This window comes from Apteryx rowi, unplaced genomic scaffold (genome assembly GCF_003343035.1).
Source record: "Apteryx rowi isolate R43461 unplaced genomic scaffold, aptRow1 scaffold_214, whole genome shotgun sequence".
In the NCBI taxonomy this organism is placed as follows: domain Eukaryota; kingdom Metazoa; phylum Chordata; class Aves; order Apterygiformes; family Apterygidae; genus Apteryx; species Apteryx rowi.
This window is the reverse complement of record NW_020448464.1, coordinates 287771-309872: the sequence shown is the minus strand read 5'-3', so window position 1 is coordinate 309872 and position 22102 is coordinate 287771. Positions and strand designations below refer to the sequence as shown.

At 37.2% G+C, this 22102-nt stretch overlaps 1 protein-coding gene across 1 annotated transcript in view; it reads right to left on the bottom strand.

Annotated features, from left to right (window-relative positions):
* Positions 1 to 22102, bottom strand: part of PCSK5 (proprotein convertase subtilisin/kexin type 5) — a 400552-nt gene that overhangs the window by 118935 nt on the left and 259515 nt on the right. The window contains exons 8-9 of the mRNA XM_026064358.1: positions 16693 to 16905; positions 7243 to 7343 (exon numbers count right to left, since the gene is read on the bottom strand). Coding sequence (XP_025920143.1) covers positions 7243 to 7343; positions 16693 to 16905 — 314 coding nt within the window. The remainder of the gene's footprint in view (positions 1 to 7242; positions 7344 to 16692; positions 16906 to 22102) is intronic.

Here is a 22102-nt window from a genome sequence, read left to right as displayed (position 1 = left end):
TGGCTCTACTTTATGCCATTCAGTTGATGTTAGTGCAACATCTCCACAGTTTCTACAGTGCATTCTAATCTCTTAATGTGTCAGTGTTTAAAGGCTTTTGGATTGGCTGCAATCACCTTTCAGATTATCTTATTATTGATTTTTAGGGCAAAACACAGAGCATTGGTGTACAAATTTAGATACTGCAAGCAATGGGCTCAGTATATACACTGACAATCTGTCCTGCTTCAACTTTTTCATGGTATTGTACAGAGGCTGACACAATTCTTTCTACAAACAAACCACAACAAAAAAGTGTAGAACCAAGATAGAGGTGATGACTGATAGGTCTTCTGAAAAACTCCTCAGAAAGCTATTCTGAAGGCTCTGGAAAGGGGGAAACAGAGGCATATTGGTACGCACAGGAATGACAGGGATCCAGATGCAAGAAACAGGATGTGAAAGACATGAGATGAAACCGAGGTGAAGATGGAGAGGAAACAATCAATAAAGGCCATCTGAATGCAACAAAGAGGGACATGGTGTCTTCCAAGATCAAACTGATTATTTAATATGATAATTAAATTAAACTAGATTAATCAGTTCCGTCAAAATATGGATCCTCAAACCTTTCACAGTTAATTTTGTTTTGCCAAGTTATTCCTTTCAGAAAAAGAATATTGAAATGCTTCTTGTCAACACTTTTCTGTTTCACAGATAGGTTCCGATTTTTGTACAGAAAAGCTTTTGTTGTTTTGGGCCAAAGCTATTTAGATTTTTACTTAAAAATAGGAAAGTATGCCCTAATTTTAACTAAAAATAAATCGATTTGCTTCCTTGTGTTGTGTTTTCATCCATTATCTTAAACGAAGCAGAGCAGAACAATAAGTGAACTAGAGGTGCTAGAGCTGGTGAATACCATTTTTTCCTTTCAGAATTCAGCACTTGTTTCAGTGCACCTATATGGGCTAATGGTCTCGTTCTGGGCTAGGTGAAACCTTTTGCTTGCTTGACATATTCTAGGTCTGCTCACAAATATAACAGATTCTGTATCTTGACCAAATTCCAAAATCAATATTTAATGATTTCATCTAACTTCCCAAAGCAGTAGCAGTCTCTTTCTTTATGTTTCCATACACGCTGAATTTTTGAAAAGGGGCCAATTATGCTCCCAAAAGAGCAAGTGTGCTATTTTTAGCTATGGCAGTGACTCACAGAATAGAGTTGAAAAGCAGACATGCCAAAGAAGTTTTGCTAAAAATATATTAATAATTGATAATAAATATATTAATAATTGATAATATTCACACATATGTAATCAATAGCCCTCTGCTGCAAAAGTGAGCATGTGCATCCAGTTTGTTAAAGCCTTCACTTTACTCATTTTAAAGAAGATCAGTGGTCTTCTAGCTCTCTTTTCAGGGAACAAGACTGAAGTGCACCCTCAAAGGAATCAAGAGAAAGTGCAGCTGTGCTATAACATGATGGATATATTCCTTTAGACTAACAGCAGGATAATCAGCCATATATTTTTGTACCTGTATCAAATCTGCAGTGCACACAGTGATGTCAGAGTCCAAAGCCTGTAGAGTATCATGCTTTTCCCAGATGCAAAAAACAGCGCCAATAAGAAAACAATGAGTGGCCCATCTGCATGTTGATACTGATGACTTTCTGAGGAGTAATGACGATTTTTCTGAGAAGACAGGTATCTACATCATGTTCCTGACCATACCTTCTCCAGAGGAAGAATGAAATGGGACTACTCAAAAGCAGTGAGTAGAGTACTCAAAAACAGTGAGGGACAATGATGGGAAAGCAGCTGCAACAAAACTTTGGGTGAGCTGCAGGTTTCAGAATTGATGTGACTGTACATCTGGGGAAGCCTTACATTACCTTAGGGTAATATGGGGAACTATGATAATCACAGTGCCCAGGCTACTGATTTCATCTGTCTGCCCATTCCAGTATTGCTGTACTACTTTTAATATAATAGAGCTACAACACTGTGTTAAAAGGGGTCTCAAAGAAAGCCTGCAGGGAGACTGTAGTCCAGCGATTCTGCTCCTCTTCTTGTTTTTTTCTTTCTGCAGGAGTGCAAAGAGGGCAAAACAGACCGCATCCCTCTTCTGCAGGTCGGTGTGTGAATGGCCAGCAGCACCCAGAAGAGCAACTTCAGCGAAAACCCTATTCAACCTTGAAAAGCTGAGGCTGAGGAACACATAGTGAACCAAGAAACCATAGGGAATAGAGCTGCCAAACTCTTAAAACTCTCAATGGAGCACATGACAACTGAGATTTTTCAAAAGCTTATAAAAGCAAAAGGCATTGCCCTGGCACTGGAACAATGGCTATCCACTTGTTCTGTTTCTAGTTATTGCTCTAAAGTGCAGACACACTAAATCTCAATGAAAAAGTTAAAAATGAACACAGTCAAACATCTTTTTTTAACCTAGACTCAGTTTAAGAAATGGCTGGATGGAATCTTCCTAAAATCTTTTTTAAAGCAAGTTACACGGAAAATTTCAGACCAAATGTTTAGCTCTTTGGCAAGGTTATATGTAACTGAAAGCAGGACCTTAAAATGGGAAACACTGGGAAACCTTAACTCAGGGAAGTACTTCCAACTGAATCTCAATATAATAACTGAAATTGCCTAAGTGGCACTGGTCGTTAAAGCTCAAGAGAAACACAGGTTCTAAATTAAGCATTTATTTATGTTTATACTTTTCAAATACCTCATCATTAAGAGCATTATTTTAAAACTACTCCAAAAATGAAAAGACACACAAATAGATTTCTAACTCACAGACTTTAAATTTCTCTTTTCTAACAGACAACCCATCAACTGAGCAAACACCTAGCCAAGGTTAGGTCACCTTCTCTTACACTGGGATCCTATATGCAAAGGTCACCTGAAAGCATTTCCACAGTTGGCTTCAAATTTCTTATCGTTTTTAGCCCTTATTACATTCACAGACAAACAGGCTCCTCATAACCGGGACAAAATTCTCTCCTGACGTTGAAGACACAAGGTATATTCTCTGTACCTACAACTGCACTTAACCAGTCAGTATACCGCTTTTCTCCCTCCTGATGGTGTCTGTGTAAGAAAATCAATCAATATGGGAAGTGCTGCAAGTATCTGGTCAGTTTACAGAAATTTGAAGTCTCTTCCTCTGATACTCCTGACCCCTTGCAATTTGAACTCAGGTTGCCTTTCATCTCAGTGATTATACTCAGTTTTACTGCCTTTTAAAAAAATGAGGTGCATTGTCCCTCCTCTGAATGGATCAGTGCTATCAGAATTCACTGAAATTCTTTATCTGTTCCCAGTACTACCTTGTTCCAGCCTTGCCTTCATACGGGAAAAGACAAGTGAAGTACGCAGCTCATCTGGAGAGACATGTGAGAAAACACAGATTCTCTCCAGAGCTATACCACAGAGAAAAAGCAGAAAAAAAGCAGATTAATACTTCCACTTCAGGTGCTATTTCTAACTCATGTACCTGTGGTTTATTGTATCATGGATTGGAAAACACACATTGGCTTATCAATAGTGGAACATGCAGTTTGCTTGGGGATGTATAATTTATTGTTTTGGCAACAGTGAAGCAGCATAAGAATTTTTTTATTTGGCTTCTCCATAGGAACATGGCACAAAGCACACTGGAAAAGATGCGTCATACCAACTGTCTTTTCTGACTCTGATTCATCCAAATCCTGAATCCAAACCTTTATCAATGAGAGAGGTCTTTTTGATATCAACAGCGGATGGTACTATGTAATGCAAAGTTTATTTTTAGAAATAATACTGCTACCTGACTAAATACTTTACACTCATAGCTGTTGGTTTACAACTAGCAAAATTCATCATTGTATAATGAATATGAAAAAGGTGCAATACGCAAGCAAGCACTTATTCATAGCACCTAAGGGGATACTAGATTCACTGGGAACTGATCAGATAAAACAAGCGACTACCTGAATACCACAAAAACCCATAGCATATGAAGATTACGTGATGGCTTTCTCTGTGTGAAATAGAAGTTTCATGTCTACATTTCTGCACTATGACCCAAGAGGATTCCAAATAGGAATTTTAAAACTCAGTTGCACTTTGGTTCCTGAAGGAAAACTTGCCAATTGATATTCCAATACTGGACTGAAAAAGTGGTTCATAAGAAAGGTGTGTTCACATTAGATTAAAATAGAGTCCTAAGAAGATTACCTTCCCAAAACTCTTCATTGCCAGGATTTCAGAGGCAGATTCCAGTTGGAAAAGCCAACTAAGTGGAAGATTCAAATCAGTAGGCAGGTAAGAGAACTGGGTCCTATATCAGCTATTTGCCAGTCCTACTGTATGGGGCTTATCAAAGCAAGAAAAGTGGCAGGTTGGAGGGGAATTCTGTTTTGTTCATTTTCCATTGGTTTAATGTATTTTTGCTTGTGAGTTATAGCAACCTCTTGGCTGTTCAAGCTCATACCCAGGCTGGGCTAGTGTGCTCTAAGCCCTCCGATGTCTCCCAGGAACAGAAGTTGGCTTCTGGGGAAAACTGACCTCTTGGGTTCAAAACCCTTCCACTGTATAGTTTATGGCATCCATTTTTCCAGCATGCAGTGGAATAAAACTATACATTATTCCAGAAATATTCGAAAAGTATTCAGAACTAAGTGCTCCAATTTGCTGCATGAAAAGCATAATTAACCTTGCAAAACCCTTTTCCAACTAATCTTAAAAAAATCTCATATAAACATTAGCATTACTAGCACAGACACTAATATAGAATTTAAGGAAGAACCTATGCAAATGCAGACTCTATCTGAATGAAAACTAGTTCCAGTTAGGGCCTTAAGCTGAACCATAATATCAGGTGTCCTTTATATGCCATATATTTTTACAAGTATTGGAGGAAATAATTCAGAGGGCTTTATAATTTCTTTTTGTATGCTTTTTTTTTTTAATTCCTACCTTTTATTTAGTATCACCTAACTCCACAGGTATCACAGGAGGAAATTATAACTTGCATCTTCAAATAAGTAAATGAATAAATAATGCAAATCAGAAACTGCTTAAAATCAACTAAATAGATTCATACAAACAAATCCATGACATTAAGATTAAATAGATTATGAAATGATCTCCTTGCAATACTAAAGACCTTATTCCATAATCTGTCACTTACCCAGACCAAATGTTCCCACTACCCTAAGTATGAAGCCAGGCTAATTTACAGAAGAAAAATCCAACATTAGGGGAAAACTAGAAATATTTCTCCCCCTAGATGTTTTTTGTTGTTGTTTGTTTGTTGCATTTCCTGATGGTGGCTTTATTCAGAAGGTTAGCTGTAAGTACTCATAGGCAAGGAAAGTTAGTGAATGGAATGCAAATGAGGTGGTGAAATGCATTAGAGCACGTTTATGGTATCATTAACATCATTTGTATCTATTCAGATACATAGCCTAAGATAGTTTTGGAAATAAGTGAGAACCCTTCATTTACTGAAATTAAATAGAATCTGAAAAAAAGGCAAAATTGATGCATTTTCACCCTGAATCTCTTGTTAATACCATGGAACAGAGCACTTCAAATACAAAAAGTGACTAGGATATATATACACATACTGGCACATTTTGCCTCCATCACTACATGTGAAACTTCAATACATTCTTTTCTTTGTTCCTAAGATATCTATTATCATAGCAACTATTAATTTGGAAAAAAAATACTAATCCAGAGGCAGTATCCTGGATTTCCCAATAATACACTCACCAAAGTACACTTAGAACAAAGGCTGTGTAAAGAGCAAGCTTCTCAGTGTGTATTAAGATATCACAGTCAGCATTAGCTTGGCTGTAGATATTCTGTGCAGTAATACTTTGAAACTTTCAGTTATAGCAATGATTTGTTAGAAAATTCTCACAAAATGGCATATAGAGATACAAGCTGCAAATTACAAACAACATCAATTCATTAAAAAGTAATTATAAAAACTTTCAGCAGATTGAAGTTTTGGTGCATGTAATTTTATCTGTATAAGCAGATTGTTTAGAATGAACTTAAATATTTTACAGCGGAGATTGAGAAGAGATTGAAAAGAATGTTTTTTGAAATAATAGCATTACATTAACTTTTCAAATAGTTTTGTTTCTAACAATTGCATTAAGAAAATCTAATTATAATGATACAAGTGCTCCACTACTTAAGATTTTATCAGCTTTTCAATTACAATTTCTTATTTTCATGGCTGTAACTCAGCAGCAAAAATAATATTCTGTGTTGAATATCAGCCCATGGTTTCTTCAAAAAAGCAACATTAAAAATGGAAAAATAAACCTGCAGCTACGAATGACATACAATTTGAAATGACTATTATCCACAAAATTTTTACTTTCTTCAAAGGAACTGAGTGCCCTCAAGGAAACTGATTGTTCTCAGAATTTAACAGAATCAATCTCTTAGCATTTAGAAACATCTGAATTCAAGCAGGATTTGGGGTGCAGCACTACACCTTAGACCTGCATGTATCATCCAACACAGCATACAGTAATGTAAAAGGTTCTGAACCACAAATTACTTGATAAATCTCCAGTATTTCTGGTGTTCCATAAATATGTTATTGATACATATTAGACACAAAGAGAAAAATCCTGCAGTTGACAAAATGCTTATAAAATAGAAATTTTCTGAGCTAAAGCTAAAAGGACTAAGGAGCTACATTTATCTACGGTTTTTAAAGCTGTGGAACTTAACCCATTAGAAGAGATAGACTTCTCATTTCAACACACAGAAGTTGTGAATTTTTATTTTTCATATTCTACTACTTTGTGTTCACACTAGCCTAGCAATGTCCCAGTACTTTTTTTACATTCAAGAACGGATGCTGCAAAAAGGAGCCTGATGAATGCAAGAAGTGACCTACAGTAGCCTGCAGAGTACAGCAGATCCTGGGGAGCACTCTGAGGGCACCTTATGCCAATGTGAGGATACTTTAAGCCATTCAGTGGAAACCACCTGTGCTCACCACCATTTCAAGTTATTTCAAAACTCTGAGTACTCTGCCTTCATCACCATGGTGTCAGCTTTCCTGCATGTAAGGGGAGCGCACTGATCTTTCCTGACTTCAGAAGGGTACTGTGAATTTCTAATACACAGAGTGTCTAAAGCACTTTGAGATCCCTGGATAAAAGGTGCCAGATAAGCGAGAAAAATCCATCTGTATGATTAAATTTTTTTTTTCCAGAGTATAGCTCAGATCTTACTTTGCTTCCAGTGCCAGTGCAATGATGCCTGCAGCCATAGGTGCAGAGGCTGAGGTTCCCGTATGGCTGTCTGTGCAACGCTGTCTCAGGTCTGTGGTGATCTGGAAGAAATTGAATGTGTGAAATTTAGAACACAGCTTCAGAAATCAGAACAGGTTTCATTTGCTTGAATGAGTTGCCTGTAAGTGGAGGGTATTTTCTTTTTTCGCCACAAAGAAGGAAAAAAGCCTTCTGAGTACATGATTTTAGATGTTCATTTTCTACTCAGAGCTTGAAGACATTCGTGAACTTGGAGAAGTGTTCTCTGTATCGCACTGAAAACATAAGTTAGTCTCAGTTTTTTTCATGGCATGACCAACAAAAGATGTGTAAACTCAAAAAACATGCACGGGGTTTTATAACAGAATGGTTAGAATTCTGCTCTTCTATTACTTTGCATTTATAGAGCACTTTCCATCCAAGAATCTCAAAGTGCTTTACAAATTGGAACGAATTAAATCTCACAGTGTTCCCATCACACAGATTGTTTATGCCCATTTTTAAGACTGTAAACCAGAGGTATGGATGGGTTAATGGGGTTGCCTGAAGTCACAGTGGAAGTATGTGATAGAACAGAATACAGTCATGCTCATGTTAACTGCTGTACTTAATCCACAGTCCCTTCCTTCCTTCCTTATGCAATAATTCACATGAAATTAAGCAACAATTCATCTGAAAATCCTGAGGTAATCACAAATTTGGCTTAGAGATCTCAAGCCAATTAGTTATTTGTAGCTTTAAATTGTTATATATTGCTTAATTATATGCAACTGCATATTTTAATATATGATCTTAGTGGCTCCATAAAGCCATAATATGCAATAGCAACTAAAAAGACACAGTCCTGTACTTAGTGTTAGGATGTTCCTACCTCATAAAGAATTTTAGGTTGATATTTTCTGTAAGGCAATAAATCACACACAAAAATGTATTCACTCTGAAGCTGCTTCTTTCAGGCAAGATTAATCTAAAGTGATTCTACTGTAAACTCTTCTTTCTGGAGAAGTGGTTCCTAGCAAGAGCAAGGCAGTGGAGACAAGAAGTCATGACCACCTAACAGATGCTCAGGTGAAATCCATGCAGATGTTTCCATTTAATTTAATTTACTAGTGCTATACTTCACTTGCAACACAGACACCCACAAAAAGACGGGGGAAGGACTGGATCACAGGAGAGTGGGAACCAAAACACACAAAAAAGTACAAGATGTGTAAAAATATCTGTCTAGTTTCAAAACTGGAAGCTACTCAAAGTATGATCTTAAAAAATAGCCACGTACCATCTGAGCACATTACAGACAGTTGCAAATAGGACATACAGGTTTTATACATATACATTCACAGTATTCAGCAGTATATGTATTACATATTTGGTATAAAACTGCTGAAAGTTTTAATGACATGTAAACTTGTGCAGGCTAATACAAAGGACTTCTATAAAAGAAGTTCAGAGGACCTATGAAATGATTGTTGAAAGCAAGTAGTGACTAAGTGAAACAAAATGGAAGGTTCTAGACGTTGAAAAACAAGGATTAAACCACTTATAATGTCATACCCTTAAATTACTGGACTTACCAAAGGCCAGACTCAAGGATACTGAAGTCTAGAAAGAACCTTTTTTTCTCTATTATTTAATATCTTTCATATATGTATATGCATTATTTTTTTCATCTTTTACCAACTAAAAGATGATCCCTATAAATAAAATGCTCATATAATTTCTTTATCTCTTGCATCCTCTCCTATCAGTTGTTCATAAATTTAGACAAGGAAAATTAATGGAAAACCTATCTGCATCCACATCCCATACATTCCCTGAAAATGTTAAGAGATGAAACAGCAGCAGGAACCACCCTACGACTACACTGCCTATGTGTGCAGATGCAAGGAGTGGTTTTGGAGGTGAACAGCCAAGGCTTACAGGATGATAGGCACACAAATAGTGACATGAAAGCATCAGGTAACTCCTTTGGAGAAACAATGGTCAAAACAAAAGGTGGGGAGTGGAAAGGAGACCAGGAAAAAGGGAGGGCAAAAAGGACAGGTCCATGCTTGTCCCATTCCTGGCGAAGGAACTTGTCCCCTGCCAAGAAGTGGCGCTTCTTGTCCACTTTCCAAAGAGGACTGAAGGATATCAGTGCCTGCAGGAGTTCAGGCAGGGAGAAGTGCCCCCATGACGGCTTTGCATTAAGGGACAGCCTTGTGTGTGTCGTGAGACAACACTGTACTGTGCTATCTGCATTTCTCATCCTCTGGAAGAAGAACACGCTTCAGTTTTTATTGCCCTGTACCTACAGACATCAAGCATAATAAAAGCATGACATCTCTTTATTCTGCAATGGGGTCTCGTGTCCCAAGCAGACATTGTGGCAGCAGTCTGGACTACAACCCCTTATGGCTCTCTTTTGCACAGCAAATACTTCAGCAGAAAACGTGTAAAGAAAGCTTCCTAAGTGGAAATCCCATTTGAGCTATTTCAAAGGGAAGTTGCTGACAGGAGCTGAGATGTTTAGGTGTAAATTACCTCAAAGATCTAAGGCGTGCTTTTCGGCACTATGGATTCAGTGTCAGAGATGTCTTGTGTCTATAGCTCATGAAAAAAAGAGAACAGGACCACCAACAGGCAAGTGAGTTTTGAGAAGAAAAATGATGCTCCRGATTCCTGAACCGCATGAGGGCAACATCATTAATCACAAAAAAAGGACGTGACACTTGACAGCCCCGTGAAGCTGTCATTATAGTCTGTGAGCTGTCATTCCCCTCAATAGTGTGGAGAGGAGCAGCAATTTCTGATTCTTTTGTTGTGTACAACACATCTATATGCTTCAAATACTGTAACAACTGCTGATCTATGAAAACACCGATTGGATTACCCACAATCAATCCATGTAATATTTCTAGGACCCTGAGTTACATCTACTTCTACCTCTTCTGAATCAACCAGATTTGACTGAATGCAATGACAATGTTTCTGGTGCTGGTGTAGTTTAATCAACATGAGATTAACAGCCTAGGACACCTTGATGAAAGTCAGAAAAAAGTTACAGCAATCATGAAAATGTACTGTAATCCTTGCCATATGTAGAAGTCAGGCAGCTTTCAGAAAATGCACAGATTTATTGAAGAAAAACTGTAGAAACATACTGTAATAGTTTTGAATAAGCAATTTGCGCTGAAGATTTAAGGAGATGCCATTCCTGAATAGTTAATATTAAGGCTGTACCATCAATCTCCTCATAGTTTCATCTATTGAGAGGTTAATGATTGAGGTCAAAAATAGGATTTTCCTTAGTAGACAACATGCTCACTCTTCCTGTCCTAACCCTCTTATTCACTGATATTTCATATTTCATGGCTTCAGCCTTCTGAACTGATTGAATCATTTTTTACCTGTTTCTGTAATTCCTCAGGATATGCTGGTTTCTACCAACCTGTGTCCCTGAAGTGACAAGGGTTTAACAAAAACCATCTGCTTTTTCCCACATCCTTGGTGTTTCTTTATCTACTCAAAGCTGAAGGTGCCATGTTGTACCTCGATACTCTGCAAGAGTTTCTGAACAAGACCAGATTATTTGTTTGTGTTTTAAGAACTGAGATTTTTTTTGTTGATATTTGTTTCAAGTTCTGTTTAGAGCAAAAGCTTGTCAGCAAGACAGAAATATATCTTAAAAGAGAAGGAAATTCAGCAGATGAAACTACTGTTTTATGGAGTAAAGAAATAGTACAGATGGGGTTTTTAGTGGATGAGTCACATCCAATAGGTTTACAAATTTTATCTGTGAGGGATTTTCACCTGCAAATTCACTAACACTTTCAGAAATTATTTTAAAAAGGAATTCAAAGGAATTGTGATGCATTTGTGCAACATCTTTGACACACTGAAGGCCAAGATGAATAACAATACCTAGGTTGTACTGAACATATTCTAAGATGCCTATTCTAAGTAATAATGCAAAGCTGCATGGGCCCAAGTGGGAAAACTATCTTCCAGGTTTGTCCTGCATTCAAAATAGCAGAGAAGAGAAGAATAGAAAAAATACATTGCCAAATGTATGTCTTTGGCTATTGCTTCTACACTCACTCTGTTCTGAAAGATGACCTCCATAAAGAAGTATATTTTTACAGTCTTTACCTATCTTTCATTTGCCTTTGTCCCAGAGGGTGAGTTTCTGCACCTCTGCCTGCGCTTTGCAGATGCACTTGAAAAGACCTAGAAATAATACAAGTTCTTGTCTCTAATTGTCTATGTAAAAGGCATACATGCAACTGTCTCTGAAAAATGTTTGTATGCTTTGGATGTATATAATGCAGCCAAATGTTGGAAACTCAGTCCATAATGGGCAAACATTTACTGCAATACAATTTGGACCAGCATCAAGTTAAGTGTATGGTGAGTATATTCCTTGGGCCGCAGACAGCAGGACTCATGCAAGATGCTAACATCAGTGTGTGTTTCACTGTGACTGTCAGCTCAAATTGTTACAAACCAGAATTTGTTGTCATTTACTTTAGTCCAAAGTCAGTAAAAATAAGCTCCATGTGGAAGAGTTGTGTAAATGAGATTATTCTCCTATTTACTAAGCTAATTATGATTGTACAAGACTGAAAAACCTCCAAAATTGCAAAACCTCCTAAAATTATGTTACAAGCCACATTTGTAACAATTACAAAAACATGCAGTAACATGAAAAGGGGAAAAAAATTCTCTGGGTACTTATAAAAGTGTGGGTATTTTTATTAATCCACATTGAAGCCAAAACATTTTAATAAGAATTTTTACTTGTCCCTTTCTAATCCACACAATGAGTTCCTAACATGTTCACTTGGTGACTGTTTGGGTATCCACCTCATAATATACTCTGCACACATTGGATAGAAAAATAGAAAAGGAAAAAAAAGACATTAGAATTGGAGACGTTTAAGGAAAAATAAGCAGGAACTGGAGAATCTGACACTATAAAGTAGCATCCATGCACTATAAAGTAGTAGCCATGCACAGTCCCTTAATATCACATCTACATTTCTGTACTACTATGTTGCAGAATCTCATATGACATCAGAGTTTGTTCTCAGTTACATGTGAGTAAACGAGAATGAGTTCATTAATTTTGATTGCAAATCCCGTGTCAGGTCACTATATTTTTTCCTGATTTACTGCAGTAGTCCTTATTTTTTTCTATTTTGAATATGAGAATCCCACTTTCATAAACTGAACCATCATACGTCTTGATTAAATGTTGTTACTCTTTTCATGTAATGGCATGAACTTAAGCTCTGCATAGCTAATCTGTATATTGCATTTAAGTTAATATGCATAAAAGAATTTGGAAAATTGAAATTTAACAATAATCTTTAGTTCTATCATTACTTGTCACTTTACACTTACTGCAAGCTGTGGATTCTTCTGCAGAAAAATAGGAAGACAATTTCTACCTCAAAAAGGGTAGCAATCTAAATAAGAGGTGAGATATGATGCAGTGAAAAGGATGTATGATCCAGCAATGAAAATGAGCATGCATCTTCTTTGTCCTAGACTCTTTTAGCATTTTATAGCAGTTGGAAAACTTTGTGCTCAAAATTTTCAGTTCTGTGTTCTGTTCAGTTCATGTTTCAGTGGAGTCTTCTTTCCAAAGGAAACGAGGTTTGATAGGTCTTTTGGAGGAGTGAATTTTAGTAGACAACTTGGAGAAGAGAATGAAGATGTTACCATTATTGCTTTCAAAATGATTGCTCACACTACGAGCAAGAGAGACGCACGGGTGAGAGCAATGCCCCACTCTCGGTGAGTGGGTGTATGCGTGTTGAAAGGACTTGGAAAAGTTGCAGCTGGTACCTGAAATTGCTCAATACTCTCAGTTTAAAGGGTTGATTCCACAATTTCATGTCATTCTCACTGGACTCTGGCATAACGGGAGCACAGGGTTGTTCTCATACAGGGATAACTGGTTTGCATACAATGCAGACAGAAAGCTGTTCACTGCACTGAGTGCGCACTGCTCTGCTTTGTCACTGAAGGTGTTGGGAGGGGGAACAGGCTGCCTTCAAATGCAAAGTACCAGCAGAAAACACCTTGAGCTAGGTTATGTGCTTCAGAAGTCAACTGATTTAAACATAGTATGGGAAAGAGTGGTGGATGACATATTTATGGTCTGACTCTCTTACATTTGTGATCAGGAAACCACTTGGCAGGCCCATCACCAAAGTTGTCTGGCCCAAGACTAGTCAGGCTGTGAATTAAGTTCTGGTAAATGAAGGGTCAAGAGACTTGGGTAAATTTTTATGGCTGTTCAGCATGTGTATGCTTTTATTATTCAGTGTGCACAATGAGGAACTTTATTGGTGTAATCTAAAGTTGCCATATGCAACTGAATCACTCCGAAAATAATGGAAGATCTGATTAATCAATACCTAGAGAATTGATGGATTTCAATTAAAAGGTATTTTTGCTTATCTGTAATACTCCAGTCTTAGATCTCGAATGGAGACTCCAAATTAAGAACACTTTTGAAGCAGCATATCTTTACACCTTTTCAATAATGTTTACATAAAATCTTTTCATTACTTTCCTAATTCTGGGATAATGTCCATTCATTCTGACTATAACAATTGACCATTCATTTGTAAAGTATGTCTTTCAAAACCTTACAGTAAAATATAAAACTGCAATACGAGCACAATGTCATAAATTCTAAATGATGAGTATTATACTTCAGTAAACTAAAAAATTATTGAGCTTAATTCTCTTGGTTCCATTTTCATAAGAAAGTCTACAACAATGAAGGTGAGAAAACCTCCAAGCGTTTTTGGTGCTACCATAAGTCAAAAGGGAGAAATGCTTCAAAAATAAGCAATGCTGCCTACAGAAATGGCAATACTGTAAAAGCAGAAAGTCCATGCTAATTGAAAAGAATGGAAGACAATGATCAAGAAAACTCTGGCTATTCAGGCATCAGAGGAATGCACAAAAAATGAAATTAGCTAAGCAGAAAACTACAAATGAGGACTGAGAAAAATAAAATTATTTTACTAGATTTAAGAAAAAACTGAGGAAGGATATACTGGTCCACAAAACAAGTAACGACAAGTGAAGGAAGTAATAAATAAAAAATATGAATGGATAAAAGGTGAAGTGGATAGCAATGAATAAAAATTAGAGGACAGAAGGTGCATAAAGGCGGTAAGGAAAGACAAAGGACAAATGGTGAAGCCTACAACAAGAGCAGAATAAAAAAGATATTTTGTTTTCAAGTATATCAAAACCACAAGAGCTCCCAAAGAGCTCTGTTTTAATTGTACAGAAATAATAGAATAGTTACTAGTACTGTATAGAAAATAGATATTTCACTAAATATTCTCTTTTTGGAAAAAAATCAAAATGAAGTTTTCAGAACATACAATGATAATAAATCATCTTCCTATTTATAACTATTACAATCACTGCTGAAGATAGACATGTTTAAATCAGCAAGTTTGGAAGCATCAAAGACTTTTACAAGAGCTGACAAGAGAACATTTTATACTGTATTGCTGATTTTAGTAAGTCTTGGAACACTGGTGAAGTTCCAGAAGACTGAAAGAAAACCAGCAGTGTCAATATTTTGAAAGGGTAAGCAGCATTGCCCTAATAATTTCATCTATTTGCTAGGTTTTTATCTAGTATAAAGCGATTGATACAGTATTTAAACTAATTGTTAGTTAATTAATTAGTAAGATATTTAATGCTGGTTAACATGAGCTGCTGGAAAACAGAGCATGGCAAATTAGTGCAAAATATACAACAAGATCAAATGCCTGGAAGCTGAAGCCAGAAGAACTCAGACAGCAAGTGAAACATTTTAATGGGTACGGGTAATTAGAACAACTTACCCTAGATTTTAGTGGATTCTCTGTCACTGGAAATTTCAAAAAAAAGATGGGAAGTGTTTGTAAAAATTATTTTAGAGTTGACCACAACCACTGGACTTGAAGAAGGATTCAGGGAAGAATAACCCATAGACTGGGTTATGCAAGAGGTCAGACTGGAGAATCACAATTGTCTCTGTTCACCTTAAATTATATCAGTCTGACTTAAACACGAAAAAGATATTAGTGAAGGTCTTTTAAAGGACAGTAGAGGGAATTTAATCACAGAAGTGAGGAATGCTAGGAAACTGAGAATTTCTTTTCTTTATTATTATTTATCAGGGAGAAAAGAAACGTGCCAGAAACAGAGATAAGGTTTCTGTGGAGAGAAGCAAGTAAAGAACAGAAAAATTACTGGAATGAAGAGGTACCCCAGAACAAGTTTAAAACAAAAATTAGATCATCTGAAAATAAGGAAGGTTCCAAGAAGGGATGGCGAGCATCCCAGAATCCTGAAAGACAAGGCAGACAGTATTAAAAAAATAGCTGCAAGAATTTTTAACTCCTTACTGACAGCAAGAGAGGTATCTACTAAGGACCAGAAAGAAGCTAATATAAAACCCCTGCTTAAAAAGAGAACATGGCAGGGGGAACCCACCCAAATTTTCTGACTAGGAAAAATAAAGATCTATAAGTTCTATACCAGAATAAATAAGCTGGGAAGAAGACCATATTTAACAAATCTTAATCCTAATATAAGGGTTTAAAAAGCTAAAAAGAGTAGTAGCAAAATATATTGAACGCACTCTATTTGAAACAGCAAATATACAAAAACACACAAATACCAGTGGTATTGATAGATTATTAAACAGAATTAAAAACAGCTCCTGTTTTTTCCCGCCAAGAGGAGAACTTGATGGAAAATGTATGCAGCCCATTTTGGTATGCGATCAGAAACAGTGCAGTGAAGATCAGCACTGAACTTAACCTTGCTTACAGTACGTCAGCTACCAGGAACAGGCAGCAAGACGAATAATAACCGAGTGTCAATTAATGTAAAAGAGGAATGATGCTGGATCCAAATAAACCTGAGGTACCAGGGAGGTAATCAGCAACCAGGGAGGTGCTTCTAAAATCTTGCACTTTAAGTATGAAAACTAATCAAATCTGGATTAAAAAACAAAAGAAAAGAGGATATGTCCTGAGGTCTACTGACTTACTGAGAGGTTGCACAGTATTGGTCAGGAAACAAACCTGTTTTGGCGGCAATAGCAATAGGATCTTTGAAAGCATCACTGAGAGCTTGCAGCAATTAGGTTAGCAGAAAAATCTAGCATCCTGCCACAACACGCAGAGATACCCCTGTTGACTCAAATTTCTACCTTCAGAACTGGAAGCAGTAGGGTGACAACAACTTAGTAACCCACTTGGGCTAAACAAACTTCTCCAAATACGATTTTTTTCTACTGGTCCATTTAAACAGCATAAATAAGCTATCTCTCCCTCCTTCCCCCAAAAGTCACTATACAAAATACAAAACCATTTATGTAAAAATAATAAAAAAACATACTATTTTCCTGTCGTAGGATTCCCCACTGCTGTATGTTGTAGCTAGCGTGGATGCACATTCTTCCAGATACCAGGGCTTCTTTCCACTTTCAGCTGTGCTGCTTATGGAGATAGTGTAGATGCTATTGGTGTAGCCATCACAGGAGCAATGGTCTCGACTCCTTCCACCATTTCCAGATGCCCAAACAAAAACTGAGCCTAAGCCTCTTCGTCCCTGTTCGGAAATGATACAAAAGATTTGATTAACAGTTGTTCTTTTTCCCCTCGCATAATAGGTCTTTCTCCCCAAAAGGCATTTGAAGAGAGACAACTAAACAGGATAGCCCACTGAGAAGGATCTGAAATAAAAACAGGATCTAGCAGAGTTCAGAGTCAGACATCAAAAAATTCGGAGAACAAGGGGGATGAACAAAGCTTTAGAAACCAAACTTCTATTTAGCTGCTTCTTGTTGCTCAGCATCTACGGTGTCCAGCCTTACCAAGAAAGATGAAGACTCAGCATATGCATTAAGACAGCATACTGAGTTGAAAGAAGAAAAGAAGTAGCATACTTGCAACCCTTTGTAATGCATAGTACCTTCCTTTTTACTAGGGCTCTCTTAGATGTTTCTTCTTGGATTGACTGGTGACTCTTGGTATTGTTTGGCAGCATTATATACTGTGGGTCACAGCACAGTGGTTTCACAAATCTTATAAATCAGTGAATCACAAAATAGCTGAGGTGGGAAGGGACCTCTGGAGGTCATCCAGTCCAACCCATCTAGTCCGTTACAGATGCTAAATGCACAACACTACATAAAAGCAAAAATGGACATGAAGAGCCTTATAAATCTATTATCATCAAGCACTAAAATGTCAGTTCAGCAAGATATTTTAAATATATGAATAGTTGGGCAAGTTAGTTAAGCATATTCATAATTTCAGATGAGGACTTAAAATAGGTAACCTCACCTTGATATTAATACACCGAAGATAATTAGCATTCAAAATGAATCAAGATGTATTTCTGATGGTGCTGGTACTCTTAAATAGGCATTGGTATGAAAAGTGAAGATGATCAGCAACCTATATTGCTGACATCTAAATGGGAATTGGGGTTTACCTGATTTATATTTACACATTTCGTAAAGGTGAATGAAATTCAGATTCATGCAACTTGCATGTTCTGCATTAATTATCAGCACTCACTACCTGGAAGCACTCTGTCGTTAGTTCTGGTAAAAAGGTGCACCAAAGGACTAAACTTGTGTTTGATTATTCCAAGTTACGTCACCTTGTCTTATATGACATTCCCTTAAAGCAATGGAACATTTCCCTGTGTCACAGTTAAGCTAATAATCTCACTTATACCTCATTGGTTTGCAACTCATCATGTAACATGTACCTGGTTTCTGTAAGTAGTAGGTCCACTTCTGTACATAAGTTAATATTATAAAGCATACAGCACCACTTTCTGTGCACAAATTAATTACTTGGCCATTTGGAGAGTTCATTTGTTTTCTTCTAAACAAAGTGCCTTTGTGTACCACAAATGACACAAAGACAGCTGTTGGACATCCACCAGGTCAACCTTAAACAATTAGCAATTCAAAGATTCTTTTCATCCAGATGCGCAGAGGGGTTTCATTAGAGTATTTTGTGTTGAGTGTAGCAGAAGCTACATCAATATAAGACAAAAAACCTTGCAGTTCACAATTCAGGCTTGAGGTCTCAAATAGGGATGAATTTCATTTTGTGAGTTTAATAAAAGTATAGTACCTGGAGAGACTCTTCTCTCCAGCACAATAAGTTAAATATCAAATTCTTCTGGCTAGCGTTTACATAAAGTTATGTCTCTAAAATGCAACTTCTCATTAAAAAAACATGTCAAGCAAAGAAAAAAATCCCAGGGTGCCAAGTTAAATGTATTATGAAATCCACATTTTCCAGACGAGATCAGTCTGAGCAGCTAGGAATTGTAGCTATTTCAACTTCTTTCTATTCCTTTAATTGATCCTAGCTACTACACTGATAAAAAGATGCAAAATAATAACCTTTTGTTGCTGTTTTAAATGTTAGGCTTTTTGAAGTGCTCTATTCATATCTTACAGCTCTCCTTCCCCAAATTATGAACTCCAGTCAAATCAAAATCCCCTGTCAGGTTGGGCTTCATGTTCTAGTTGCTCTTCTGAGCTGGCTGGATCTGATCCAGAGCCTCCCGAAGGCAGCGGGACTTATTTTGCTAACTTCACTGGGTTCAAATTGGTTTATGAACCACTTCTCTTTCATTCTACTGTCAGGTCATCTCCCTTTGGAGATCTTTATTTCTTACCCCTCCATCCCTGAAAAAAATCTGAGGAGATGAGAGAAAGGGGAATTGGAAAGATTATTTCAGGCATATTCATCCATTTATTATCTCACCAGATAAAGGAGCCAGAAATTAGGGTCCTCTGTATGTATGTTGGGAGTAGGATGGAGGATTACACTAAAGACACGCCGCTTCACCACTTTTTGGTGTGCTCCTGCTTTATTTTTACTGGTTGTGTTTTGGTTTGATCTCATAATCTCTTGCAGTTAGATCACTCTTTCCATCAATATTCTATTATTTGCTCTCTTCTTCTGCCTCTTCAATAGCTGTTTTTGGCTTGTCTGTCAATTCTGACATCTGTTTCAGAGCCATGTACACTTTCCTGTCTGATCCTACACTGCTCTTAAAAAACAACTCCTCTCTCTTATATACACACACAAGAACAATGTAATATATGTTTATATAAATAGAATGCACAATACAAAACATTTCACATGGACAGACTTCTAGCTCCCAGCCTAGTCAAAATATTCTATCAAAACCTTTTCTGATGAATTTTGACAGCAGTGTTGGTTATTTGCCGAATTTTACAATTTTTTTCTTCTTACGTGTTCCCCCAAACCCAGTACATTACCCAGAGGTAAGGTACCTACAAACTGATGCCTATGGGAAATTCAGACTAACCCACTGATACAACCAAGAGAGAAGAAATGGGAATTCAGGGTAATCAAACCACAGATCCAAGGAGGAGAAAAATGGAATCTATCTTAACTTTTTGTCAAAAAGTCTGTCTCGCACATTTTTTTAAAATGTGTTAAAAATGATTTCTCAAAAAGTTAGGCATAGGAAAAAAATCCTCTCAATGATAGTCCATCTGTAATTTTTTGTTGTCATCATTGCTGATCAGTCTGCAAAGAACAGTAAAACATGATTTGTCCCACTCATGCACTGAAAACCATTTCACAGCAAGCTAGGACTATACTTCACATAAATTTTGCAGGAGCAGCCCTTGAATTATTAGCTTCTTTGCACAGAAAGTATGTCTATATTTCTTTAGATGCTTACTTATGCTAATGTACTAATCATGAAAAATGAGCTGAAGAAACAGATATATGAATACATTTTGGGGTCTGAATGCTCCAGTTCAACAATCCTGAAACATGCTGAAAACATGCCCCTGGATGCTAGAAATTCTGCAGCGCAGTATTTAAAAATAATAAACACCAATTTAAAATTTAATAGTAATGACAGGGCATTAAAAATAACTAACAGCTATCTGCACCTGAACTAACATGCTAAGTAAGTTATTTTGTAAACAATTGATATATATTTTTTAAATTAACGTCTTCTACAAACACGTAAGTATCATCATTGTTGTTGTTCCAATAAAAAATAAGTACCAGGTATAATTGCCTAATGGAAAAAAAATATTCTCTAATACATACATAGAAAGAATTCCAGTTCCTCTAACACATCACAATATAGCATGTGTAACAACTCAGAGTTTCATGGAAAACAACAGCATTACCTTCAGTCTAGAAAACACGCTAAAGAGCTTGTTCCTAAAAGCTGTTTGGTAAAGTAAATGGCAGGCTTAAAAAAATAAATAAATGAAACCCCAAACTAAATTCAACCTGACCAAAATAATGTGTCAAATAAGTAAGTTCTGGTTTTCATTTACTGCCTATTGTTAAACTACCATTTGGTTTCCTCCTTCTCCCTGTTTCCTCACACCCTACTTTTAATTCAACAGACCCAATCATGCTCAGGAAATTATAAACTTGCTAGTAACTCTTTATACCAAACAAGTAATAAGAGCAACAGCATCAGCTGTCCTACTGTATGTGAATGCCATTTCCAGTTGGTCTCCTTTCAATACATAAAGTTAAATAACAGACATTTGGACTGTGTTACAAAGTAAAGATAAACACAAATGCAAGGCACTCTGTAGCTTTTATTGTTTGTCTAAATCTATCATCTGTCATGCGCCAGATGCCCAAGGGTGTCAAGATGAAAACTGAAGTCTTGAGCTGCCAAACCATGTGTCATTTATTACTTAAGAGCGAAGGTGTGTTTACAGACCATATGGGTACAACTTAGACAAGAGTAAAAGGAGTTAGTGAGTTATGGCAGAGGCACAGAACGGGATGGATCGGGACGCAGCACGATATCCTTAGGGCTAGTTCCAGTGACGTTAAAAATGCATTAACTCTTTCTTCAGGCACAGCGTTGTATCTGCTGTTATCTTGCACACGCAGTGATGGTTACTGACTCCCTCTCACAAACTCTGTACAGTGTCCATAACTGCACTCGTGCTTGTCAGTGTGCTAGACCACTATGAAACGTTCACCTCTTGTTTTGTCTCCTTCCTTAAATTGTATAAAAGGTCAGATCATTAAAAAAACCCCTACCCCTCCGTTTTAAAAAGAGAAAAAGTGTTTCACTGACAGTAACTAAGACTTACTATCGACCTAGTCACAGTCCAATTTTCTAGTACATTTCCTGGAAAAGCTGTTGTGCACAACACACAGCTGAAGATCCTGAATGAAAAGGCTCTGGACTCAGGTCATTGACAAAAAGGCCCCAGGGCTGAGACTCCACCTGTAAAAGCATGGCACAGCATCTTGGGTCGGTCCCACTTTCTTTTGCTAGTACCTCCTTTCCCTTGGCCAGCAAGTTGCAGGGGGGGGTAAGTGATATGAAAGCTTTTTTTTTTTTCCAGTTTGACAGCACTGAAGGGTTAGGCTGCCAAGAATGAGAGCCAGTATGAACATTTTCATAATGACATCTGCAGAATTTCCTAACACTATTAAAAGAACATCCACTGCTCCAAGTGCGTGCGTGCACGTGTGCGTGTGTGTGTGCATGTGCGTGTGTGTACATCTTTATGAGTGACCACCTTACTGGCACTATTATTAGATAGAGGTCTCCACACATTAGTCTAAGGATGATCAGCAGCCCACACATCTCCAAGCTGCTTCTGCAACACACTTCCATCTAATAAAAACAGTTTCTATCTAGCAGGCATAGCTTGAGCCAGTGGAGCTAGATTTAATCACACTATTTTACAAAGTTTAGACTGGCTATCCATTCACTGCTTTACAAGTCAAGCTGCCTTGATGTG